We start from the raw sequence: 26,692 nt of genomic DNA, 5'->3' as shown, positions 1-26,692 counted from the left end.
CTCTATATACAACATTTTGTGCTTTTGATTCTGAACAGTCTGGGCATTGTCTGTAGGAATTCCCTTGTGTTGTCTCACCACGGCCTTTTGGACGTCTGGTTTGTCCTCTTTTTTTTTTTTTTTTCTGAATTCGTAATAAAATAGTTTTGCCTTTCTCGGTACAATTACACAGACAAGGATTTACTATTTTTAATTGTTTTCTTTTCCTTCAAGGATCCAAGTTGAAAGCTCGGAGGAGGACATCCAGGTCACCGAGATTAGCCGCCTGGAAGAGTTCCGGTTGGTCCATCAGAGAGAGTGCGATTCGGAGGGCGGCCCAGATATTCCCCGAGATCGCGGGATGAGGGACTTGCTGTTGATTCCTGCTCTTTCTTTGCAAACTGAGGGCAGTGAGAAAGTTGCTGACCGCTTCTCTAAGAGGGTAGAAAAACAGATATTTAAAAATGCGACAAATTTCAGAGTTAGCAACTGAAAAGTAAAATGAAATAAAAGTAATTTCTCTTAGTCCTAAACCCTAAACCACCTGTCTGTGGTGTTTTAGATCATCAGGTGAACCGTCTTCTGATTCTCTCATTATTCCTTGTGAAAAAAGTCATTGTTCAGTATAGTGAAATCAGAAAGAAAATGGAAAGCAAATTTTATTTCAGGACTGACTTGTGGGACAGAAAAAGCAACAGCAAAACCACTGCTAACTCCTTAATGCATCTGCTTTTCTCCACCTTCAGGGATAATTGAAAGATTTAATCCATTTGCTAATGTGATTTATATAGCTAGGATTGAAGAAGGAGCATCTGTCCCTACTCGGAAACAAAGTGGTTTGACTCTTCCTATTGGCGATAGAAATATGGAAGGTCGCTGGGACTGCGTTGATTCGTTACCAGAGCGTCTGGGCTTGAAGCCTAATCATTCAGCCTGAGGCCAATTTCTTCTCTTTCCAAGTCTCAGTTTCCCCAACTGTGTAATAGGGAGAAGAGAAGTCATTTTATTACCTTGTCGTGTGAGGTGCGGTTGGATCAGTTTATGTGAAAGCTCTTATTAAGTCAGATCAATAGTTCTCCAAGGGCGGTCTGGGGAACTCCAGGGGTCAGTGAGGTCAAAACCATTTCTACGATAATCCTCAGATGTTATTTCACCTTACTCTCGTTTACTCACGAGCATACAGTGGAATTTTCCAGTGATTACACGATGTGTGAAATCCCAATAAATTGAATGCGGAGGCAGATATGAGAATCTGTCTCTATTAAGCAAGATAGTTAAAAAATGGGCAAAAATGACAAAACAATGCCACTCCTCTTGCTAAGTACGTTTTTGTTTTGGGGAATCATTATTTTTCATAAAATAGATAAAGTTAACACGTGGTTAATTCTTCCGTATAAATAAATCTTTTAAACTTTTCTCAGTTTAACATCTAATAGAAATATTGCTAGAACCCGCAGAAAAGCCCCTGGAGGTCCTGAGAACACGAAGTCTGTGACCCGCAGAGTCAGATGCTGCCCATAGGCCTCCCAGCCCCTCCCGGCCCCGGCCGCTCTCTTGCCCATGTGTCCCAAGGGCCTGCCGGGTCTGCCCTCCCAGGACCCCTGGCACCGGAAGTGTGTGTTCTGTATCTGACAAACTGGGCTTTGCTAAGAATACCAACACTGCTTTCATTTGTATCAGCTTCACTCTTCTTAAAAGCTTCTCACACGTTTGATCCCACGCACTCCTGCGAGGTAGTCCTTAGTAACATCTGGTGAGAAGCTTTCAAGTGAGGCTGGACTTCTGAGTCCAACGCACATGGTCCAGGCATGTGCTCCTCCGTATGGTGAGATCCGCCTGGAAATGGTGGCACCGTGCCTGGAGACCTGGTTAATGGAAGGGAGTGGGGTTCTCATCGTCCTCCCTCCTGGATGTTTAGTAATCAAGCGAGAGAGGAGGGTTTATAGAGACATGCACGTGGGGAGTTTACTTTGGAGGCCCTTTCTGGCTTCCTTGTCACAGGGTGGCAGCTCAAATGACAATGACTCCCTTTCTTCTCGGCATCCTAGGCCTGTAAGAACTCTGGGGGAGGAAGACCTTGGAATCCCCACAGGCCCCGGCCGCTCCTAGCGGCCTAGTGTGTGGCAGTGGTGTCTGAGGGACATGGAGAGTAACAGCACAGTCTAACTTGCTAGGCCTGCCAAGCACCGTGAGGTTTTTCCCATGAAGAGAGTCTAAATCTGTTCTCCAACTTGGGAACACAGCGTCCTTTCTGGGGACTCAGAAGACTGTGCATAGTTTTCAAATGTTTCACACATATGTGTACGAGTAAGCTGTTTGCTTAGGTCTTGATTAATGATGTGCATTCATGTAAAAGCATTCCTCATTTTATAGTATCTTTCCCTCATTATATTAATACTAAAAAAACACCATCAAAGGGGATGTGACATATGTTTTCATTAAAAAGAGGTCCTCGGTTTTTTTAAAATTTATTTCTTATCTTTTAAAGATTTATTTATTTATTTATTTGAGAGAGAGAGCTGGGGGGCAGGGACAGGAGCAGAGAGAGACGGAGAGAGAGTCTTAAGCAGACTTCACACTGAGCGCAGAGCCCCACTCGAGGCTCGGTCTCAGGACCCGGAGACCATGACCTGAGCCGAAACCAAGAGTCAGTCACCCAACCAACTGCACCACCCAGGCGCCCATGAGGTCCTCACTTTTGAAAAGGTTAAGATTCTTTGGCCTAAATTCTACTCTGGAGCTCCTACTGACAGAGGGGTAGCACCCTATGCTACGCCCAGGTTTCACGCCAATAATTTCCCTCATTTCAGTCCCATCTCTATTGAGGGTTATTATTTCCTAACTATCCACTTACACCTCCAGTTAAACTTATTTTCAGAATTCATTTAAAGTTGTTGCCTCACTCGATGGTCTTTTTTCCTCAGGAAAAAAAAAAGCAAAATATTTAGTACTTAACAAGATTTTCCACATCTGGCATGACAATAAAAGACCCACAAATCTTAGCTGAGATGTTTTGAAACTTTGAAGTAGTCATGTGGTCAAGGTTGCCAGATTTATCAGGTAAGAACAGAGGATGCAGTTAAATTTGAATATCAGATAAACAGTTCATTATTTTTAGTATGAGCATGTCCCATGCAATATTTGGGAAATATCCTGAAAGTGTATTTGCTGTTTATCTGAACTTAAAATTTAACTGGGCATTCTGTTTGTTATTTGGCAACTCTAAAATTGACTTGCTCCTGTACAGGTGACTTTCATCTTGAGGATTAAAAATTCTCCCTCAGGAGATTTGCCCATTTCCACCCACCACGGGCCTTCCCGGCCTCCTGCAAACGATTGCCCTACTGAGCCTTACACCTGTGAACGCCAAGAAAGTATTTTATCGGCCTCTCAAGTATTGTTTTCTACACTGTAATGAGGAGTTCCAGTTAAGAAAGACTCATCTAGAAGCTTTCTAAAAGCCTCCTTTAATTGAACTTAATATGTCTACATGTACATACATATTTATTTCCATCTCTCCTTGTTCCAAACAAAGGCCGTACAGTATCTCATAAAACACATACACACTATAGTGAGAAACTAAATGACTGGAAGGGGTGAAGGTAAAATCAGGTTAGGAAAATCAGACGAGACCAGGAATGAACTTAGTCTACAAAAGGGACATGGTCAGCCTCAGCCAGCGGGCGTGGGGAGGCAGCGCAGGCTGCCCTGGGCCCTTTGCACGGCTAGGGTGAGGCCTCCGCAGCGGCTCCCTTCACTGTCCGGAAAATAAAGCAAACCAGCTGCTCCAGAGTCACTCAGCTACTCCTGACTTTACCCTGAGCTCGGTCCTCTTGGAGGACTGGTGCAATCCAGGGATTTATGTTCTAAGATTCTCTCAGTATAAACGAAGCAACCAGTTTCTGAAAGCTCAGTCTTTGCCAGGGGCACAACCCCCAAGTACAGTTCAGAAAGAGCGGCTCTTCAGACGTCAAAAGGCTGCAGTCCGGTTAGGTAGCTCTCTGATGACTTATCTGAATAAAGAATGACAAGGATACTGACGATGACGGCGACATCCTAATCACAATAACGAATGCCTCCTACTGCTCCGTGCTTAGGCAATTTACATCTCATCTGCCCAACGATCCTGCAGGCTAAGTATTATTCTACCACTTTTTTTAAAGCAGGTGAAGAAATTGAGGCTCAAAGCTATGTGCCCAGAGTCACGAAACTAGTAAATGGCAGAGCTGTGATTTGAACCCAAGCGTTTCTGATTCTAAAAGCCTGGCTCTTTTTGAGAAGGAGAAAGGGTTTACGTTTTTTGTGGGATTTAAAACTAACAGTTTTCTTTTTTACAATTGTGAAAGTAATACCTATTTAGAAAGTAGAAAAAGAAGGGAAAATTACCTATACTTTCTTTTTTTAAAAAAGATTTTATTTATTTGAGAGAGAGAGGGGGAGAGAGAGAGAGCACAAGCAGGGGGAGGAGCAGAAGGAGAGGGAGAAGCAGGCTCCCCACTGAGCTGGGAGCCCGACGTGGGGCTTGATCGCAGGACCCGGAGATCATGACCTGAGCGGAAGGCAGTCGCTGAGCCAACGGAACCACCCAGGCGTCCCTTACCTCTGCTTTCATTACCCAAAAGAAATAAAGGTCATTCATGGGGCCTGTCGATGAGGAAAAAATAGGATATAGGATATAGACCAGTTGATGAGGAATAATGAGAAAACAAGAAAGACATTTTAAACCATAAGTTCACCATTTAAATTTTTTTTTAAGGAAAAAAATTTTTCTTTAAATAATTTTTTTTCTTTAAAATTTTTTTTAACTAACTTTACTGGCAAACTAGTTTTAGACAACCTGGACTTTTGGTTGCGCTTCGCCCCAAGCTGGCCCTAGACCTTCTTAGGTCGTTTTGCTGGGTCCCCCTGCCCCACCCCGCAAGGTTCTCTTTCTCTTTACCCGGGACGTGACGGGTCGGACTGTTCAGTTTCTCAGAGAGCTGCCCCAGCCCAGGCTGACGGACTGGAAAGCTCAGGGGGAGGGGCCTGGGAATCGGCATTTCGCAAGATGCGCGCGCAACTGCCGCTCTCCAAAGACTGAGAGACACCGAAGCAAACTGTCCCTGCTTCGGCAGGCCTCAGGACGCAAAGGTTCAAACGTGCCCTTACCACGGGGAGGAGGGCTACTCCTACAAAAGGAGGTGTTTTCACTGGCAAACAACCGTCCAGGTTATTCCACCTCAGCCGCGAGCGTGGCTCCGGGTTGTCAGCCTACGACCATACCGCACCTGTAGGCGCCCAGATTGATGCAGCTGATTCCCAGGTTGTATCTGGATCGGATGAAGCCGGGCTGAATCTCCAGCGCGCGCGTGTAGGCCTCCACGGCTTCCTCACTGCGGTCTCCGTTCGCCAGCGTTGCCCCGAGCCGGTTCCATAACGAATAGTCCTGAGGACAAACCCAGAGCTTACGACCGGCACGCGCCACCGCGACGGAGTATTCCCATAGTCCTTGCAGAAGAAGCACGGGGGCTAGAAATTTATCCAGGGCTCACGGCCAGGGACCATGACGGCGGAGAATTGCTCAGAAAACAGTACGGACGACTTTGTGAACTGACCTTTCCTCCATCAGAGAGCAGCTGATCGGAGGCTGTCCGGCCGTTCGTGTTTCTGTGTGAGGGACTTGCGGATTAACAGCCGCGGTGGCACATCGTTAGTACTGATCGCTCCAAACCATCGCATGCAGGGAAGATGTAGCAGAAATGTGCAGAGTGTAGCCCGTGAGAACTGAGTTTTCACAGAGAACCGCCCAGTTTCTGGTTGTGCACTTACCTCTGGCCGAACAGTTAAGGCAGCGTTAAATGCATCGATTGCTCTATTAAATTCCCCGCTCAGGTGGAACAGCACCCCCAGACCTGTCTGTAGGTCTGGGTCAATCATATCTCCATTTTGGTGGGCGGCTTCCAGATACAATTCCTTAACTCCTTCCAAAACAGAGCTACAAGGGAAAAAATGGAGATGTGTATTCCAAATGGTGCAAACATATATTATTTACTATCATGTCCTCTGTTCCAAGAGAACATTACAGACTGGAAAAATTGTGCTTAAAACATCTTCGCTTAATGAGAAGGACTATTAATACTGCACATTAAAAAAATACCTGCTGATTTTCATGAATTATTTCGCCGTACACAGAAACAGACTGTGCTAAGTAAGGTCTTCACAAGGAGAGTTCCATTGACCCTATGAGTGCCAGTGCGGAAAACCCCAGGGGTCTGTGAGAATGAATTTAACATCGTGATTTATGGCTGATAGCAACAAAGTCCCTAGAAAAAAGGACTTCCGTTTTTACTCCTAGCCAATTCTCAGGCTTTATGAAACGTGGTGCACTTTATAATTTATTTTAGGTTAATTATATGTCCACAGCATTTTGCTTTAAATTATGGTACTCCAGTAAAATGTCTGTGAGTGCCCACAATCTTGATCGTGTGTCCAGTTGTTGGTTCTGGTCTGAGCATCAATCTTTGTCATCAGAGTTGCTCTTGTAGCAGGAATGCACACCGGAGTGGTTGCTGGGGAGGCTTGTTAATTACCCCTAAGGTGCCTAATGGTGTAAATGGGTGTTTACAGCCGACTGTAATTTAATTAGAAGGATACCTATCAACTGGAGACTTGGACATTCTCCGGGTAAGGCCTGGAGATCCCTTCTTGCTCTTCACAAGGTATTTGTATTTTGGATTTTGCTTAATCCAGTTCTTCAGAGCTTCACAGGCATCCTGCTGATGGCCGGTGTTAGTGTAACTCACAGCCAGAGCCATCAAAGCTTTCAAGTTGTTGGGCTGTAATTCTAAGCACCTGCAAGAAGGCATAAATAAATAGGTAAATAAATAGCCAATTTCAGATTTTTCCTGAGCCAGAGTCTAACAGTTCTCTAGGAAATTTGAGGTCTTTATTAATTAAATGGTGCAAAAGCACAGCTAAGTTTATGTTAAGTCCTTAGAAAACACCATATTTATCTATGTGAAAATTGGGACCTAAGTATATTTGTAAGAAAGTTAAAACTCATCTCAATGAGCACTAGGTCTGGTAATTTAATAAATGGTTTTAAAACTATAGAAAAGGGGGCTAATCCTTGCCCAAAACTTATTAGGAGTTTATTTCACGAGGAGGGGATAGCATTGTTTTAGGCTACTCTACTACTGATGTATTAAATGTATCGTATCCACGAAGCAAACGGACTTGAGGTAAATTTGGATATGCGGAGATGAAAGGCCGTACAGTGTTTTGTAAAGGAGACGGAGATTCCTGTGTTTCTAGACTCCCGGTGTGGGCTTACACGAGGCAGGCTACAGCTGCTCCCCCTCCTGCTATTCCACTGGCCTCTCGCAGGGGGCTTTCAGACTTTGAGGTGCATGAGAATCATCTGGGGCTCAGTGAAATGCAGAGTAGGTAATACAGTCGGCCTGGGGTGGGCCCGAGGCTGGGCAGGTCTGACAAGCTCCCAGGCGATGACGAAGCTGGTAGTCCCTGGAGACTTTGAGCAGTGAGCTCTAGACAGTACCTACATCAGTGTTTTAGGGAGAGATTATAAAGGGATTAGGAAGTTGTTTGGTAGGGGCGATTTTTCCAGCGTTTACAGAGGGCTCTAATGAAGTAAAGTGTGACGCTACATCCGCCCAAAGCAGTCTAGACCTTTAGTCACAGGTCAGTAGTTATACTTGTAGGTCACTGAAACTCTCTCAGGAGATTCCCTGTAGACACAAGGAGCTAAAATTACACAGATTATTTTGAGTATGTTTTTCCTGAAGAAAACTTTCAAATGCTGCAGAAGGCTAGAAAGTTAAGAGGAACTATATATATAATGCGTCTGTTTTATGACCACTTTCGACGTTGACACTTTTGTGCCAATGAAGGTCAACTGACTTGCGGATGACGGAACGCTGCGATTTAAGAACATTATTTCTTCACAGATTCTTGGTTCCTACAGCGAAGTGGCATCTCAGCACTTATCCTGGCCAAATTCTTTACAATGTACCTAAGGGTCAAAGACAAGACACACGGAGTCCGCCCGGCCCAGGATTTTGCACTTAGCTTTATCTACCTCTGGAGGGCGACGATAGCTGCTTGTTCGTTTTCATTCTCTGCCTGGGTTATCCCGAGGAACTGCCAGGCCTACAAAAAACAACTGAGGTCAACGTTGCAAGAGGAAGCAGATTCACTCCTGTGCTTTAGATCCCTCCATGCAGAACTACCCGTCTCAGATGCGAGAGTCTTGCAAAAGGGAAAAAGACCGCAAGCGTTTCTTTACGCAAAGGCTCTTCGGACATCGGGGTCAAGATCCTCAGCCATTACTGACAAGTTCTCAGTATTTACTCTCCTGCGACCCACAGAAACATTTGAGTGTCTGAGATTTCATGGTGTTAGGGTCTTACAACTGAAAGATAAATATATAAAAGTACGCATTTGTGAGGAAAAGGGATGGTAAGTAACCCAGAAATGTAGCTAAAAAGTGTAGACTTTATTTAGTAAGGAATCTCAAGATGTGCAAAATGAAATCGGTTTGTAGAGATGCGAGTCTGACTGTTACCGTAAGAGCTAACAGAACATTTAGAACTAGGGAAAATAAAACAAAATCCTCCACTACAATGTGCTCATGGCTCTAATACCACTGTTCGAATGCAGAAAGCACATATAAAATGCAATCTAACTACATCCATAATTGCAGAGCCTACACTTATACGTTATATTGCATCATAAATACTATCCATGTTTTTACAAAAACCTCATACTTATAATTTTTAATTTAAATTTTCTTGAGTGGCTATCCTGTTATTTACTCAACCAATGCCCTAGTGCTGTCAGGTTGTTTCCAATCCTTTGCTATTGTTGACAATGTGAAGAATATCTTCAAGCAGATAACATTTTCATATCTAGAATGAAAGTTTTTAATACAACCAATTTCTCCCTATTTACTTAAAGGAACAATGATTCTCACACCGTTACATGAACAATCCACGTGAACAAAACCTCTCATTACATACACTGTCCTGAAATTTGCTGGGGTTATCAGTCTCATGGATTTAAAAGGGTTTGGGGAGTGTATAACTCTCTTACCTACAGACATTTTGAAACAAAACAAAACTATTATGAAGATACATAGAATCATCCTCAAGTGCTGTAAAAATTATATTGGCTTTATCATCCTGAGTAATTATTACCCATGCCATATAAACTCATAAAGAATGCTGATTACTTCCCTCCCAAATATCAGTGATTCTTTTTATTCGTTCAAATGTACACAGAGCAGTCCCTATGTTGATTTCACCTTCCATACATCTTAGGATGCTTCTTAAGTTTGATGAAACAGTCCCTCTCTGGGGGCTTCTCGCTAGTCTTTGAGTATGGTGTCATTTTCACTGTTCACAGATCATCTTTTACCTGAATTTTGGGTCTCCAAGACTCAGAAGCCCTGGGTCCTTGGTTGGGATCCTTTAGTTACCCAGTGCCCTAATCTTCTCATTAATGAATCTTTTTTTTTTAAAAGATATTTCCCTATTAAATTTTTATTTTTTAAAATTTTTAAAATCATTTTTTATTATGTTATGTTAGACACCATACAGTACATTCTTAGTTTTTGATGTAGTGTTCCATGATTCATTATTTGTGTATAACACCCAGTGCTCCCTGCAATATGTGCCCTCCTTAATACCCATCACTGGCCTATCCCAGTCCCCCACCCCCCTCCCCTCTGAAGCCCACAGTTTGTTTCATTAATGAATCGGACATAATAATGTATACTGTTTTTTTTTAAGCTTCCAGGGTTGTTCTGTCAAACTATATAATACACATGAAAACACCATAGCATTTAGAAATGTAAGATGATATTCTTTTGGGGGGTGGCCTACAGTTTTCTATTAATGTAATGACTTTCTCTTCCGTTGTGATCCACATATCTTCTTAAAAATTCCAATATTTTGGTTCACATTCCAATTCACAGTTCAATCTTGTTTCACTGTCAACGTTTTGACTAACAAGATACCAGGGCTTTAACCTAGTAATCAGCTTACTCATCCTTCGTATACAAGCTTTGAGCATAACCAATAATAATAATGAAGGCTAATGACTGATGGATGCACCAGGCCCTGAAATAAGCACTTTATTTGCATGAACTAATTTAATCCTCACAACATCCAATAAGGTCGTTATTATAATCGTGACTTCCATTTTATGTATGAAGAGATGGAACTGAGACGTTTTAAATGACTTGTGTCCAATCGCATGGCTCACGGCTCAGGAGTGGTAGAGCAAGGATTCAAACCCACACAGTTAGGACAGCACAGCCTAGAAACTTAACCACTACTCTACTCTATACTGTCCTCTCAGCACCGTATATACCCCTCCCTAAAATTTCTGCAAATGCCTTATGAGGATTATTCCTTGTAAAACGATTCCTAAAAATCACTCACAAACTGAAAAAGAAGACTTTACACCTGCCACTATCTTATTATGGGTCTGTGCAGGTTTGGAAACACAGTGGACCAAAGGAGGATGGCGAAGCCTCTCTGGGTGGTCTCCTGGCCTCTGTCTGCATCACTTTCCACACCTCAGACAAAGGGGTTTTTCGAACAGGCAAATCTGACTGTATCTCTCTGCTGAGTAGAGTCCCCTAGTGGTTCCCCTGGCTTTCATGAAGTTCAGACTCTTGCCCACTCTTGTCTTCTCCCCTCTAGCCCCTGGAACAATGTTTCATGCCCCACTGCCCACACACAAACCACTTCCTCCTAACACCTTGACGCCGCTGCTGTCTTTAATAAAGTCCCCCTCCTTCAAAACTCGGCTCTGGATTTAAGTGTAGGGGAAGGCCTGCTCAGGAGCCTTGCTCTCTGCTCCCCTAGCGTCCTGTGCACGCTCTGACATTGCATTTATTACACTGCATTGACTTATTGATTGTCCCTCCAGATAGAACCCAAATGTGTCTTTTCAACAGTTCCATTTTCCCCGTTCTTCAATATTTGAAGCCAGTGCCTGGCACAATTCTTGGGACACAGTATGTGTTCAATAAATGTTGAGCGAGCGAACCAAGGGGGAGGTACGGTGTGGCTCTAGGCCTAGACAAAGCATACACTGCCCCCTGCAAACTACTGCTGAGCCTCCAGGTTGACAATTTTGGTTTTTCATTTCTCGTCCCCACCCTTTTATTTGTGGGCACTGTGGATACCGCATATTTGATTTGGCTAGAGAACAGGGACCTATTTGTAACTCTTAAACACCTGGCAGAGTAAGCCAGGTTAGCTTCTTTGGGAGGCTTTCCTTGATGCAAATGCAGCCCAGGAGAGCTGGGCGTGTCCCCTGTCCCCTGTCCCTCACTCACACGCAGCCACTTTGTGAGCCAAGCAGGAGGAAGGGAAAATATCACCTCTGCGTCTCCGGGGTCCTGAAGAATCGCTGCTTCCATGAACAAGATGGTGACGGGCAGGTCCCCTTCCTTCAGTCTTTTTAAGCCTTCTTCAAATGCTCCAGGCCAGTCCTTGAAGGGATTTTCAGTGTGAAAGTAATATCCCTGCAACACGGAGAAGGGCACTGTGAGATCCATCGATTTAGCTCTTCATTCTGGTATTCAGTAAGCTCTTTTTGGATTTTAATTTAATTTATTCATTTGAATTATTTAACTTATTTAAATTAAATTGAAATTACTGTTTTTCTCCCCTTCCTATGAAGGTAGTACATGTTCATTGCATAAATTTGGATGATATTATTTTGTTATTGAATGATATAAAAAGAAACAAAAGTTACACCTAATGCCACAACCTAACTATCGCTGCTAATATAATATTTCTATCTATTACTCTTTTGCTCTTTTTTGTTTTAGCCATTCCTCCCACCCCTCTCCGCCAGCGGCCCTGAGAATTAAAAAATACAGAGTTTTGGACGTATTTTTGCTAAGTGCTACTACCATCCATCCCCCTGAAATGTTAACCACATACTGTACATTGTTTATGTGCTGTGACCCTTTGGAGGGCTACAAACCATTCTACTATCTAAGATTTTTTTTTTACCTTCCTGCTCCTTGAACCAGTTTCTGTCCCATGGGGGGCTGCATTTGCCCCATTGAGAATGCATATTTTAAAGTTATAGATCTTTTCTTTTGAAAATTTAAATTATACAGAATGTCTAAATAATCTTTTTCTGTGAATACATAAATTAAACAAATAAGCTCATACCATGTATGGAGTTAGCTTAAGCCCTGCTTAGTTTTAGTTTTTAAAATTATTTGCATTGTGCCAAAACTTATTTAAGCAAGCTCCTACTGATGGACATTCAGGTTACTTTCAATTTTTTTGTTCTCATAAGTTAAGTTACAGTGAAAACCTCATGCTCACATCTTTGTCTGTGTATGATTATTACCTAGGATAGACTTCTAGAGGGCTTTATTAGACTAAAGGCTACAAACTATTTTGAAGCCCTTGATAAATATAACCGAATTGCTTTTGAGAAAATGTGTCCCAAGTTAAACTCTAATTGGAAATATCTGAGAGAAATGATTTGTTGCAACCTTACCAGCATAGATCATCATAATATCCTTCTAATTTGATAGATACAAATAAGCTAGTCTGTTAATGATGTTACTAAGGTTTTAAAATAGATTAAATGGAGACTTTCATTCTTCACCATCGCTGAGAAAGACAAACCCCCTTATCAAAGCCACACGGTATGACCAGTTTATGTAGTGAGGTTACAGATATGGGGTCCCAGGGGCGAGGAGCTCAGTGCCCCAGCCGTGCCTCAGGTGTATGAATTATAGCCTAGAGTCTGACGATCTATATCAATGTTTCTCTTATTGCTTAGCTTTGATTTCTTGTGGAAGAGGATTATTTTTAATGAGATAGTTACTCCGGTTTTATGAGATTGCCTGGCTGACTGAGGGGCAGAGAATATGGGGGGAAGGAAGACATTTTAATGACCATGTAGATTGAAAATCCTCTAAGACTGGAGACTATTCATCATCATATCTATTGCTAGGTAGGCAATAAATATTTGTTGGATTGAACAAATGGAAGTTATCCAGAACTGATTATTATTGAGACTTCCTCTACCACAAAAAATCCATAAGACACACATATTATATGTGTGTATATATACATATCATATGTGTGTGTGTGTATAGTTTTTCCTTCAGTAAGAAAATTCCTTATCTTTTTCTATCTTTCAAATCCTTTAAATTTATTTCTCAAAAGTGTCCCTCCCCTCTTCACCAAGTGTTTTTATTTTTTTATTATTTATTTATATATTTTAATTATTTTTTTCACCAAGTGTTTTTAAAAGCATAAACCCAAGGGCAACCGGGACTTCATGGGTAATCTGGCTGGTTGTTGACTGAACTCACACATTTGCTAGGGCTCCTTTCAGAGGAATATTTTGGGATTGGGACTTGTCCCTGGGACTTGACCTGGTTGTGTGAAGGGTATGTTTTCCATGTGTAAGGACCAACTGTGGAAACGTAGCTCTAAGCCCCCACCTCACTCCCCGGTCCACTGATAACATTTGGGTTAGCTCATCCACATGGCTCAAATGAATGACTGACAAAAAGCATTGTGAGATTAGTCAGTTCTCATTCCAACCCACCCTCCATGTCAGTTACTTCAGAAACTTGCCAGCAGTCAAGATGCAAGCTCTTGTGGGCTGCCAGACTGTATTAACATTGATAAAAACAAGGACATTTCATTCCAGCTTTGCTGTCTTCACACACTGGATAATTATATTTTCATTCACCAGAATTTCTTCCAGGTCAGACTGACATTAATTTGTCTACTTAATTCTTGAATTTTTTGCAAAATAGTTAATGACTAAGTTATAAAAATATGAAGCAAGGAGGTTGAGAAAATGGTCAGCATATATAAGAACAGAATCGGTCACCTTCTCGCTAGCTGAGATTGTAACTTGGTTCTGAGCTTCTTGGTTCTCTGATATCCAGTTCCTCCGGGCCATTTCTTCCCATTCTGCTTGCATCTTATCCCAAAACTCTGTATCTGACTAGAAGACAGGAAAAATGAAGAGAGATGGATTTAAGACCATGCTATGTCACCTGGTTTATTTCTAGAAAGAAATAAGTTCTGAGGAGGAATAAAATGTTCAAACTGGCCACGTCCAATGATACTCATGGTTGAAGAGCTCCTGGAGGGTACTTAGTGGTCAGAGTGTTGAATTGGATTAGTTGTGACTTTTCCAGCAGGAAAATAGTTACCATCTGAAGGATGAGGATCATATCTACGAAATTCAGCTAAAAATCCATTACTTGAGCAGTTTCAAGTGTGGGCACTGGGCACGCATTTTAGGAAGGATGGTCTTAGAGCTGCTCTCAGGATATGAGGAATCAGAGCAATGGCTTTGGGACTGGATGGGCAGTGATTTGGGGAAGCAGCCAACCATGGACAAGGGAAAATAACATTAGTTGACCCTACCCTGTGCCAGGCACTGTGCTAGGAGAAAACTGAGGGTAGAGGATTACGGTCACAAAGCCAGGATTGCATAGGATCAGAAGCCCAGCCTGGCTTCCAAGCCCGTGCTCATCACCTGTGGCAAACATGGCCTCCTGGTGCTAAAGAATGAAGGACCTTGGCTTTAGGTGTGAACTTAATTGAGTCCTTTTAGTCAAGGTCTTGTCTATGGCAGGATGATTTTTTGAAAAATATGACTTTGTGTTTTTCTCCTTATAATTTTCCTTAATGTTTTCCAAAAGGGAAACCGGGCCATTTGCTCCGCTTTACTTCAGGGGAGGACTGAAGCAGAAATTTTCTGCAAGATCTGTCTGTCCCTGGTTGGCTATTATTTTGTTAAGCCTGAAGAGAGTACTTTGGGTGTCCTGGCGTGAGGAAAAAGGGGCAAATATTTTAAAGAACTTAAGGAAGGAAGGGGAACTTTCCAGGGGTTGGAAAAGAGGAGGGTGGTAGATTCTGAGATGAGTGGGAAACTGGTGCTTAGCTTTTAGGTTTTTCACTGCGAACTGGCCTGACTTTCAAGAGTGTGACAGAGGGTATGACTGGGGGGCTGACTTCAAGTCTGATTCCGACATGGCAGGGACATAGACAGAAACTGGATTTCAAGGAACCACTTGTTGGCTATTAGCTGTCAATATGACAGACAAGTGGGTGGAGACTCTGCCCCTGATTTCTGGCACCATATAATCCTTCCATATTTGGTGTCTGAGACTAAGTTGGTAAGAGAGATGCTTGGAAACTACTTAATTTTCTTTAAAGAAAACAAGGGATGTTATTGCTGGAACACCTGAGTCTGGGACTGAGATGCATCCTATTACTTGCAAATCTCAATTTCTATGTTTCTAAGTCCTGTGACTTGTTGACACACCATCAAGTTGCCCTTCACCTTTCAATCCTTCTAGTCTTACGTGCTACTCTACCCTCATGCCTGGTGGTGGTGGTTCTATGGTGGGAACTCCTCAAAGTTGCTCTGACTGATAATTATAAGCTTATTTCTTCTGGATATAAATGTTCAAGGAATAAGGGCTAGCCCAATGGGATTAATCCCAGGCTGCTAAATAAATAGTAGGTCTTGTTATTCTCCTTTATTATGTCCACAATACTCCTTCCTACCACAGGAATGGGTCCTGTCCCTTCAGCAGAGGCCTCCCCTTGATGAAGGCTCAGGGCAGCAGATACCTCAACAAGTCTGTTTCTGAGATGCTAGAAGCACAAGGAATGGCCACCGCTTATCCAGGGTAAGGTTAGGAATAAAACTCAAAGTTTCTTTTTAAACAAGTCTTTTTAGTAGAATACCAAATTATGCAAACAGAATGATCTCAGATATACAAAAGCAATGGCTTGATAACAAACTAGAAGGAAATATATGGCCATGTTAAGAGGAATCTGTCTTTGAATGAAGGGATGACGGGTGGGATTTTTCTTGCTTCTTTATACATTTCTCCACTTTCTGCATTTTCTATGAGTATGCACTGTTGTTCTAATTTTTTAAAAGGTTCAAAATGACAATACCATTATTTGTCCTTTTTAAAATACCGTAAGCCTGAACATTTAGATACTGAGGAATTTGGAAAACAATTTTGAAAAAAAAAATTTTGGAGACTCATTTTCTCGAATAGCTTTTCACAGATGTAGGTTCAGCTTGTCTGCACAGAAACCAAGATAACTCTATCGAGTGAATATAATGTTTACTGATTTTCCCAATTCTTCTGAACGAAAGAATGAAGAAGACTTCATAACGTGTACGTCTGGATTACAAAAGGATGCATCACCTTTCCTGCAGTTTCAAATTAGAGCCGTGGATGCAGAAATAAGACGACTGGAGATAACAGGACCTCCGTGGAGGTGAGGTTGCCAGGTTCTTATTTAATAAGCTATACCAGGACTTACTGTTACCACTTAGACTAAGTTCTGCTGACTCATTAAAGTGCACAGCACAGATTCGTTTAATTACAGATGACTACTTTTAGCACAATCAATTTTCATCCAGTCTCAGAATACAGATTTCATTCACATAACTGCAATTAACACTGTTTCTTTTTTCTATTTCTAATCAATTTTAGAGAAACCTGAAACACATTTGAATTTTAACCATTATAGACACGACTGAGGGGATTTTATGTATTGATGATTTTCTTAGCTGTTCTGGGATTTTGTAGATTTTTTTTTTTTATACTCTACAGGTAATAAGTTAACTGCTTACATCAGAAATGAGCTATCCGCAATCCATTTTCATTTTTAAAAATAGCTTTCTGATTATAACAATGGTAGATAGTCATAAGAAACTTGGGATATGTGGTAGAGTGGTTAAGAATAGCAGCTCTCTCCTCAGATGGACATGGGAACAAATGTGGCTTGATCACTGACCTTCTGCCAAGACCTTTGACTCCTCTAGGTCTCATTTTCCTTATCTTTAAAGTGAACCTATAGTAGTGATCTTGGTCAGTTATTTTGAAGATTAAATGAGAAAATATATCTGTGGCATGAAACACATGGAAATGTTCAATAAGTGCAGGTGTGCTTATTAATATTTTTGTATCACTGAAAAAAAAGTAAAGAATGAAACAAAGATCACCTACAACCTCAAAGCACAAATATACATCTATGAGTATCTTGGTGTTTTAATTTGCTGTAAATACATACCCTCTTCTAGATACCTTTCCTCTCTTTATTTAAGTCTTTCCCTTCTACCTAATTATTACAAAATTGGAGCAAAATTAAGAAGATTATGGAGAAAACAGACTGTTACATAGCATAAAACGATATTTAAGGAGAGTTATTACAACATGGAGCAGGCCTCGGGTTATACTATTCCTTTGTACGTAGCGTGATCACAGTAATAGAAAACAACAACAAATTACATGTTGGGAAAATAATCACAGTAGAGAAATGCACCCATAGCATTACTTTCACTGGGTAGGATTGTGAGTAATTGTCCCATCATCTTTCCTTGTATTTTACAGCATTTCCCAAATTTTCTATAGCTAACATATTATTTTTGTGAAAAAGTAAGATTTGGCTAAAAAATACTTACTTCTGGAGTTTCTGGGTGCCTCAGTTGGTTGAGTACTCGACTCTTGATGTTGGCTCAGGTCATGATCTCAGGTTCATGAGATTAAGCCCCTGTCAGGCTATGAGCTCGAAGTGGAGTCTGTTTGGGATTCTCTCTCTCCCTCTTCCTCTGCCCCTCCCCCACTTGTGTGCTCTCTCACGCTCTCTAAAAAATTAATAAAACCTCAAAAAAAATACTTCTTTTCGATCTCAATTCCTCCATAATGTTTCTCCAAAGACCCTCAACTTGAAGCATCTCTTGCTTCTCTGAGCTCCTTTGAACTAACATTGTGTACCAGTGGTTAGGAAGAAGAGAGATGTGTGCTAGAAGCTTCTATTATCCCTGTAAACTTGAGTATATCATTCAAATCCATCTGTACATTGTTTTTTATCATTTGTAAAGTAAGAAGACTAAATTGATTAGACAATAGCTCAAGTTTTTTTGTCTACACAGATTGACTCAGAGGATCAGAGTAAGTGGGACAGGAAGTGGGCTTCTAGCCTATTCACTGATCTCTAAAAATCATACTTCAAAGCATTTTCCCAAGAGTAAAATTGACATTTCCCCTTTACTTTTTGATTGTAAAACTAGAAAATAAAAATTTCTGTGAGAACCATGACAAAATTAAATACTAATTAAATTAAAATACAAAGAATTAAAAAAATAAGCAATTTAATTTAGAACCAGGGAATTTTAAGGAAGAACAGCATATTGCTAGTTCCCACTCACCAGTCTATTTTGGTTATCCTTGAGTTAAAATAGAGATACTTTCAATTTTATGGTCAAACATAATTGTTGAGTTGTGCTGTGAAAGAACTGTTTGATGTGAGATGATATGCTCTATGTGCCTGTGAGGAGTCTGACTTTCTTTTTGCTTCTTTAGACATCCATTGATTAACTGTCACTGGATCAAAACTTAAACAAACAATCCATTCTCTATATGCAAAAGAAAAGAGAGTAGCCCTTACATGGCAAGGAATGGAAATCACAGTGCAAATTTGGACAAAATATCTGCCACAACAAAAATTTTTTGTCAAAGTGAAATTATATGTAGATCAGTGAGAGACCTTATTGCCCTGAGATTCAGTAACCCAGGCTAGCAAAACATGGCTGAAACATCCCCACTCACATCTCTTATTGACTAAAAGCTAATATTAGCCAAAGATTCCATGTGGCTGCCCAAAGAATATATTCAACCTGGGGCTGTAAAGATGTTTAACACCCTGTTCAAGGATGGGATAGAATTTTGATTGGTCAGAATTAGTTTGAGCTCTGGGTGCAGTTCTGAGTGTCCCATGTAGTGAGGTCATTGGCAAACTGGAGTCTATTCAGGCAAGAGTGAATGGGCAAGAGTAACCCAGTTTATGAAGCGATTTACTGGTACAGTGAGGCTCAGAGCTGGGTGAGAAGCCTTAGCCTTATCTTGCAGACAGAAGAACTTGGGTGAATGAATGGCAGTTCCTGGGGGACAGATTTTTATTAAATGCCTAAAAATGTAAGAAGGATGGGTTCCCCAACATTAGAAGTCTTTTTATTTTCTTAAGAGAGGGGGGATGGGAGGTGGTAGGTGAGGGGAGGGGCAGAGGGTCTGAGGAAGAGGGAGAGAGAGAATCTCAAGCAGGCTCCAAGCCCCGCATGGAGCCTGACGCAGGGCTCGATCTCACAACCCTGAGATCATAACCTGAGCCCAAATCAAGAGTTGGACATCTAATCAATTGAGCCACCCAGGTACCCCAACATTAGAAGTGGAACGACCAATGTGAGGAATGCTTGTAAAGGTGACTCACAGATTAGTTTGACCCGATGAATTCTATAATCTCTTATGACCCCGAGGATCAGACTGCAACATTATTAATGAGCTGATTTACCGAGTCAAACAGGAAGGCTCAAATTTATAAAATCTCTATGCGATCCTTTCTCAATCTAAACAGTATAGGGAAGAAGACTCATGGGCTTTGGCATCAGGTAGAACGGGCTGCAATACTGGCCATATCTCCTGTCACGAGACCTTTGGCAATTTAGCTCACCTCTTTAACTTGGCTTCCTCGTTTGTAAAATGTAAAAAAGTCTCGTAGAGTGGTTGTGCAGATGAAGGAAAACAAAGTGCTTAAAACTTGTAACATTAAGAATGAAGGAATTGGGGGACCCTGGTGCTCAATTGGTTAAGCATCTGCCTTCGGCTCAGGTCATGATCCCAGGATTCTGAATATCTGCTCAGAGGGGAGTCTGCTTCTCCCTCCCTCTCTACTACTCCTCCCTGCTCATGCTCTCTCTCAAATAAATAAAATCTTAAAAAAAAAAAATGAAGGAATTGGCAGTTAATGTAATTTTATACTCGTAAATGAAAAAATTACTTTTCAGGATAGAGAGAGGATGCCATATCATAACCTGTAAACTGTGTGGTTCAGAAGTTTTAAAAAATAAAACTTTTGGTACTAGCACTCAACATAGATTTTCTGGTTGCCTCAGGGTTAGACATGCTTCCTTGTTTAATGAAATGGGCCATCACTGCCCAAGTTGGCAGGCACCTGGGCAAATAGCCCGAGGCTTTCACCAAACAACGATTGGTTGCAAAATGTGGGGAGAAAAAATTGGAAATGATGGGAAGTAGAGGAAAGGGCACAGGGGGCTGGAAATAATACAATACAAGGCTTGAGCAGGATGTCAGAAGGCAACCAAGAGCCATTTCTAACAAAATCTTAGATATTTTCCTGTTCTTTCTCTTCTTCCTCCCAGGGCAAGCAACAGAGAGGAATGGAGTATGAAAGCACAAGGAGCAGAACTTGTCCAAATGGGCAGGGGTCATTTTTGAAAGAGCTTTTTAGCATATTCATTAGCAAATGAATGCCTTCGTGGAGCCAAAGTTTCGCAAGATTTTATCTATTGTGGCTCCAGTGGGGTCTGTATTCACAACGGAAAACTGCCCTCCAGGGGCACTGGGCCTGGAGGTTTGTAGACCAAACCTGGGGTTTGCTGCTGCTTGGGAATAAGGTTTTATGGGGCCGATTTCTTAGCAGCTGTTTATGTTTTGCAGGCTTCCTGACTGCTCTGTGGGCAGTTGGTGACCGAGGGCCAGAGGGCTACTTTACCATGGGCACAAGGAGGTGGGAGGGCCCTTGGGCTTGAGCCTTGCCTCACATCCATGTGGTAACATGTCCTGTGATAAAAGAAGTGGTCTGTGGATAGTGGTAGTGGGATCCCTGGCAGGCGACTTTCCTTTTGTAAAAGGCGAATGTCTGACTTAGCTTTTGATTGATGAGGCATCCACTTCAAAGATGGCTACCTTGAATAACCACATTATGCTACTCACTCTAGATAAAGAGTCAGGTTGGGCATGTCCCCCCCCCCAATTTTAGAGATCTTGATTGATTTATAACTGACCATTTGGGCTACTTGCTTTTTTCTCTTCCCATGTTTTAAATTCCTGTACTTATGCTTTAAATTCATCAATAAAGAATGAGCCCTCAAAACCCTAGGCCCCCACCTTGAACTCCCATAAAAGCAGAACCCCAGGCCCACTCTTTTTCTCTCTATGCATGACCTCACTGTGTGGCCCCAGGTAGGCCATGAAATTCCCAGGACTTGTAAGTAGTACACTTCTTTTTCAAAGTTTCCTGGTGGTTATTGCTGAGTATCTTGAAATCATAATAAGAACCACAAGGGCTGGTCCGGCCACAAAACTGGTTCTTGATAGGCTGAGACCAACACAGAACAATCATGAACAACAGGCAATGTGATTCAGTTCCAGAGGGGGTTTTTTCTCCTTTAGCCACGGCCACAAGTGGTGAAAAAGTTACAGAGAAACTCCCTACTAGCTTTAATAAAATAAGGTATTAGAAATATTTACAAAACCCAAACTATGTGTTTGTGCTTTGCACAGCAATATTACTGTGGGAACTACTCTCAAGAAGTTCACTGTCCAATGAAAAAATAAAAATCGAGGCAACTGTAATTCAGGATAGGGTGAACAGATGATGCAAAAAGAGATGAAATTACTTGCTAAAGTCACACTAACTTTGGTAAATAAAAGAGCCAGGACTCAAGATCCTTCATTCTTGAGGTGGAGGCGGAGTCCCTTGCCCGCCTTGACAAACAGATTGCAATGGGAATGACCTGCTGTGGTTTGGGGGCTAGATCCTACAAGGTGATACAGTTTCTGCCTGCCTCTCCCTCTTCCTCTCAAGACACTCTCTCCTGGAATCTAGCTATCTAGATGGCTCTCTATCTAGCAAGAAAGCCCAGGCCACAAAGAAAGGCCACATGTTGGTGTTCTGGCTGTTGTTGCAGCTAAGATGTCAGGTGATTACTGGCATAAGACATCTGACATGTGAGTGAGAATGACTTTGTTTTTGTTTGTTTGTTTTTTTAAGAATTTATTTTTAAGCAATCTCTATACCCAATGTGGGGCTAGAACCCACATCCCTGAGATCAGGAGTCGTGTGCTCCACTGACTGAGCCAGCCAGGTGCCCTGAGAATGCTTTTGGATGATTCCTACCCCTCACCATCACCATGAGCCATCGAGGTGCACTGACACACAATGGAACAAAGATGAGCCATCCTCTCTGAGCCCTACCTAAATTACGTATTGTTTGAGCAAAATAAATATTTTTTTTTAAAGCCACGAGTGTTGGAGTGATTTGTTACACAATCATAGTAATTGGAACATACTTTAGGTTTGAGGATTGGTGCACAGAAGGAAGACTGGGTGTAGAGATGGGAACTTGAAGGACTGATAGGATAATGAAGTATGGTAGCATTTCCCCAAAGAGTATTCTAGAAACAAAGAGTTCTGTTGTCAAATGAGCTTAAGAAACTATAAGTTAAAGCAGAGGCTGCAAATTGGTGGCGTATGAGCCCAATCTAGCCAAGAGACATGTTTTTGTTCCCTCAAACTGGATGTAACATTTTCCATCAAAACCCAGATTTCAGATATCTCATGAAGATCTGTTAATATTGGGCCCACATAATGAGAAGCAGCAACTCTCAGGTGATATGTGTGGTCTCCATTTCCTCACGGCCATCGCCAGATCATTATCTTTATCTCCTGGAAGTAACTAGTTTGCAACTTCTGGACAAAAGTGAACATGTTCTTTACTGCATGACTTCCCAGGCTCTTCATATGCTAATGGATATTTTAAATTTCGAAGTGGGGATGTAAGCAATAGTCCTTAAATGTATTTACCTTGAACCTTTGAGTGTGCATCTGTCATTAGGGTTCTCTAGAACACACCTTGGAAAATGTTGATACAGAGACTCGGGGCATCTGAAGTTCCACGAAAACAGAAATCTTTGGTGGGATAAATTCGGTGTATCCTGAGAAGCTACCAGGGACAGGAATTTACCACATATAGTTTGTTTTCATGTGATTGTTTCCAGTGAAACTCATCTCCAATTAGCCAGCAGGTTCTCTAATCCTCACATCTGCTGTGTGAATCAGAATTCTTCAAGAATCTGTTGTTGTTATTGTTCTAGAAAAGGAAATGAAACCCAGAACGTGGAGGGAAGAATTAAAATAATTTTTGTAGGTTTTTAAGAAGACAACTCATTTGATGAATTTATCTTGTCAATGCTAACTGGTCATTTAAAATGGCTTTGAAATTACATATAATTATGTATACAGATTGGGCAAAGATTGGAAGAAACATTAAAAATGAAAACAGTTAATTTATTAGTGTCATGGAATTCTGGGTAATTCCTAGCCTTTCCTCCCCCAAGTTTCTGATTTCCCTTATTGTTTTTGCTTTTAAAATAACTTTTAAAAGTCTCTTAAATGAGAGAAAACCTTTGATGAAGGAATTATTTTTCTGATGACCAACAACTTAAGTTCTATGATTGGTTCAGGGCCTGCAAAAATGTAAACATCCCTAGCATTAGAATTAGTGATTAAGAGCAGAAGTTTTGGAGTTAGTCTTGGTAGGAATCCTAGTCCTACCACTTACTTGTGGTGTGACCTTGAACAAGTTACAAAATCTCTCCATGTCCCGGTTTCTCCACATTAAAATGGTCTTTTTGGAGGAGGAAATTGAGAGGCTGTGACTGCCGGTGGGCCCTTGAGGTACATGTGGGTAATTAGAGGCTCCTCCCCTCCTCCCTCATCCTTTGAATGTCTGGTCTGCCTACTGTTCCCACTTTGAAAGCTGTTCTAAGGAGGCAGCCTTGAGAGAGGAAGGTGTTGGGGAGACCACCTGGATGGTATAAGTGACTGAACCCAGGGAGGGCCTCTGTATAAACATTTTAAGATTCTGGTGGGCAGGTGTAGAGATCTCATCTTGCAGCCACGTAAGTCAAGCCTCATATCTAAGTTCCCTTGCTTAATAAGCCTGCCACCTACCCATACAGAGTGGTCTGCTGCTTTCCAAGGCCTCTCCGTGCCCTCTGTGTATGGGCCCAATTTATGAACCAACAATTGGCGAGCCAGCCAGGAGACCAAAGTAACGGGCCTTGGGAAAGTTAGGTGTTCGCAGGGAGAATCTTGTGTGGGCCACTGACCTCTGTGTGGGGAGAGGTGGCCCATGTGTTAGATGCTTGTGGACCACCATGTGAGTCTCAGGAAACCCTGAAAATGCCAGCTGGTCTGATACACTTGTTTGAGAAACTACACATGGCACACTGCGGCAAAGAAGGGAAATGAGCGGCTGCCCCCGTGGGCTGGCCTCTCACGTGGGCAGCTTGCCTGGCCACTGATGCCTGACTGGAGGCTGAAGCTTGAGTTAGAAGGTTGGAAGAACTGAGGCCACAGAAGGACATGCAGTTGTCAACTATTCTGCTACCTTTGGGGCTGGCAGAGACGATGGGAGAGCAAGATAATAGGCTGGAGAACTTAATGGTCAATTTTGCAAAGCTCGGAGGGTGCAAGATGCCTTGGGTTAAGATCCAACAGCTTGTGACAAAGCCTGATCTGGACACTGGGAAGTGGAAGGAATACCTGGGAAAGTGAAGAGAGCCAAGAGCAAAGAGGGGGGTGTTGTGATTGACAGTGACAGCCGGCAGCCTCATGCAGTCTGACCCTCCTAGCACAAAGGGAGAATTTAAATAGTAGCTACTTTAGATTCTGATAATAAAGAACAACACCCCCAAACTCTTAGGAGAAACTTGCTTTCTTTCTCTGTCCCTTGAAGTTGTAAATCTTATCGTGTCCTTGAAATACAAGTGCCCCAGGAGACAACTAAAACCCTGCCCACGATTGCCTGAGACTGAAGGGAAAGAAGGGGGACAGATGCTTTTCACAATACAGATTGCTGTAGAAGCTTCCTTCCCCCAACTCCTCTTTACAACCTCCATAAGATTACTAATAAAGGGCACGTACAAATCTTAAAAGGCTTCTCTACAAATATTAATGAAAAGCTTTAGCCATGTGAGTGGGTAACCTTCACTTGTTCCATCTGCCAGAGACACATTGGATTTAACTGTTTTATAAACCAGTGAATTTTATATTGTTGTACGAGATTAATGGCTGAAGTTTTGGAATGAAAGCTATGGGGTCTCTGTTTGTGTACGTTCTATATGCCCATAGATCTATACGACTCATGTGATGTTCTTCTTCCTGTGGAGGGTATTACCAACATTAATTTGCAAAAGAGCTCTATTTAATTAGTTTAAAGAAAAGTAAGCTTTGGGGAGCTTGGGTGGCTCAATCAGTCAAGCGTCTGCCTTTGGCTCGGGTCATGACCCCGGAGTCCCAGGACGGAGCCCTGCATCTGGCTCCCTGTTCAGCGGGGAGCCTGCCTCTCTCTCTCCCTCTTCCATCCTCCCCCCCCCCCACTTGTGCTCTCTGGCTCTATCTCTCTCTGTCAAATAGATAAATAAAATCTTAAGAAAAAAAAAAGAAGAGTAAGCTTTAATATCACTAGTGCACTTATGTAAAACTGAAGCTTAATTTTTCTTTCCTCTGTTACAAGGACAAAGTTTTCTTGGACTATTGGTTTGTTCTTGATGAGATTATGAAAGGTTTTTCTTCACCTTTTAAGTAATCTGCCCAGAAAACAAAGATTCTGTGTTTTTTCAAAATAATTTCCTGTGCTTTATACTGTCTTTGATTACTTAGGGAAAACTGAGACTTCTCCATTAAAAGAGCTAAGTTTTTTACAACTATATAACTTTCTCTACTTGCCTTTGAAGTCTTTGTCACTTTGGTTAAATTGATAATTAAGTATTGTTTCATGGTGACCTTTTCAATCAAGTGTTTTAAACCTTTTGATATTTTTGACAAACTTCACCAAAATCAAATTTTATTTTTATTAATTATTTGTTCAAAATCAAATTTTAAATGAGGGCTTGTGGACCTTGTGCTAACTCTGGGATTTTTCAGATCCCTGGAACATCTCAAAAGATGTTTTCCTCTCCTTAAAAAGGAGAAATATTAACCTAATTAGGCTTATTTGATATGCTAAATTTAAAAAGATGCATTATCTGATAAACTTTCCCTAGGGTATATTTATATGGAATTCCTAAAAATCTGATAGGTCCTGGAATAATGGTATCAGTCATAATTTTAAAATGTATGTTGCAGGGATAACCAAATTTCCTTGTCAATCGCATTATAGTGAACTCTCATCAGATCTTTAACTATGGCCATTTTAAAAGTCTTCCGTCATTTATAGACAATCATTATTTTACTCTGACGCTTTTGCAAAAATGGTCCTGCAAAAGTGCTTCATCTTCAAAGAGATTCACGGAAAAGACTCTGACAAGTACAGGGTTCTAATAACTAAGATCAATTTGCCTTCATGTGGGAGAGACAATAACGGACCTTTTAAATGCTTCCCTAAGGCTACGTGCAAAGCTTCACACTATGTCATGGATGGTAGCCCAGGACCCGTTCCTCTTCTTCCCCACGTCAGTACAATGGGCCCATTACACTGATGATGTAATGTTAACATATGAAGATTTGCCTCTGCGAGGGACACTCTATAGGCTTTGCTGGAACATCTGTGAGGGAAAGATAGGCAGTACACACCCAGAAAGTTCAAGGCCCAAGTGCTGCTGTAAAGTTTTCAGAAATTGTTCATTAGTATAAGACACACATTATTCTAAAAGCTGTGATTAACAAGATGCAAGCCTATCCAAGCCCCCCAAACACGAGAGAGATGAAAACCTTCGTAGGGATTTTGGGGTTGGAAGAACTTTTATTCCTACCGGGCACAATGCCTCTGCCTCGTACAGTGCCTGATAAGGAAAACGATACATATG

At 41.7% G+C, this 26,692-nt stretch overlaps 1 protein-coding gene across 4 annotated transcripts in view; it reads right to left on the bottom strand.

Annotated features, from left to right (window-relative positions):
- Window positions 1–208: 208 nt before the first annotated feature.
- PEX5L (peroxisomal biogenesis factor 5 like) overlaps window positions 209–26,692 on the bottom strand; it is a 157,671-nt gene continuing 131,187 nt past the window's right edge. For all 4 annotated transcript variants that reach the window (XM_008705296.2, XM_040621565.1, XM_040621564.1 and 1 more), the window contains 7 exons: window positions 13,870–13,986; window positions 11,372–11,515; window positions 8,057–8,127; window positions 6,613–6,810; window positions 5,788–5,953; window positions 5,247–5,404; window positions 209–413 (listed from right to left, as the gene is read on the bottom strand). In XM_008705296.2, coding sequence (XP_008703518.2) covers window positions 209–413; window positions 5,247–5,404; window positions 5,788–5,953; window positions 6,613–6,810; window positions 8,057–8,127; window positions 11,372–11,515; window positions 13,870–13,986 — 1,059 coding nt within the window. The remainder of the gene's footprint in view (window positions 414–5,246; window positions 5,405–5,787; window positions 5,954–6,612; window positions 6,811–8,056; window positions 8,128–11,371; window positions 11,516–13,869; window positions 13,987–26,692) is intronic.

Source organism: Ursus maritimus, unplaced genomic scaffold, assembly GCF_017311325.1.
Source record: "Ursus maritimus isolate PB19 unplaced genomic scaffold, ASM1731132v1 scaffold_4, whole genome shotgun sequence".
Classification (NCBI taxonomy): Eukaryota; Metazoa; Chordata; class Mammalia; order Carnivora; family Ursidae; genus Ursus; species Ursus maritimus.
The sequence above is the reverse complement of the archived record's forward strand: the minus strand, read 5'-3'. Positions and strand labels throughout refer to the sequence as shown.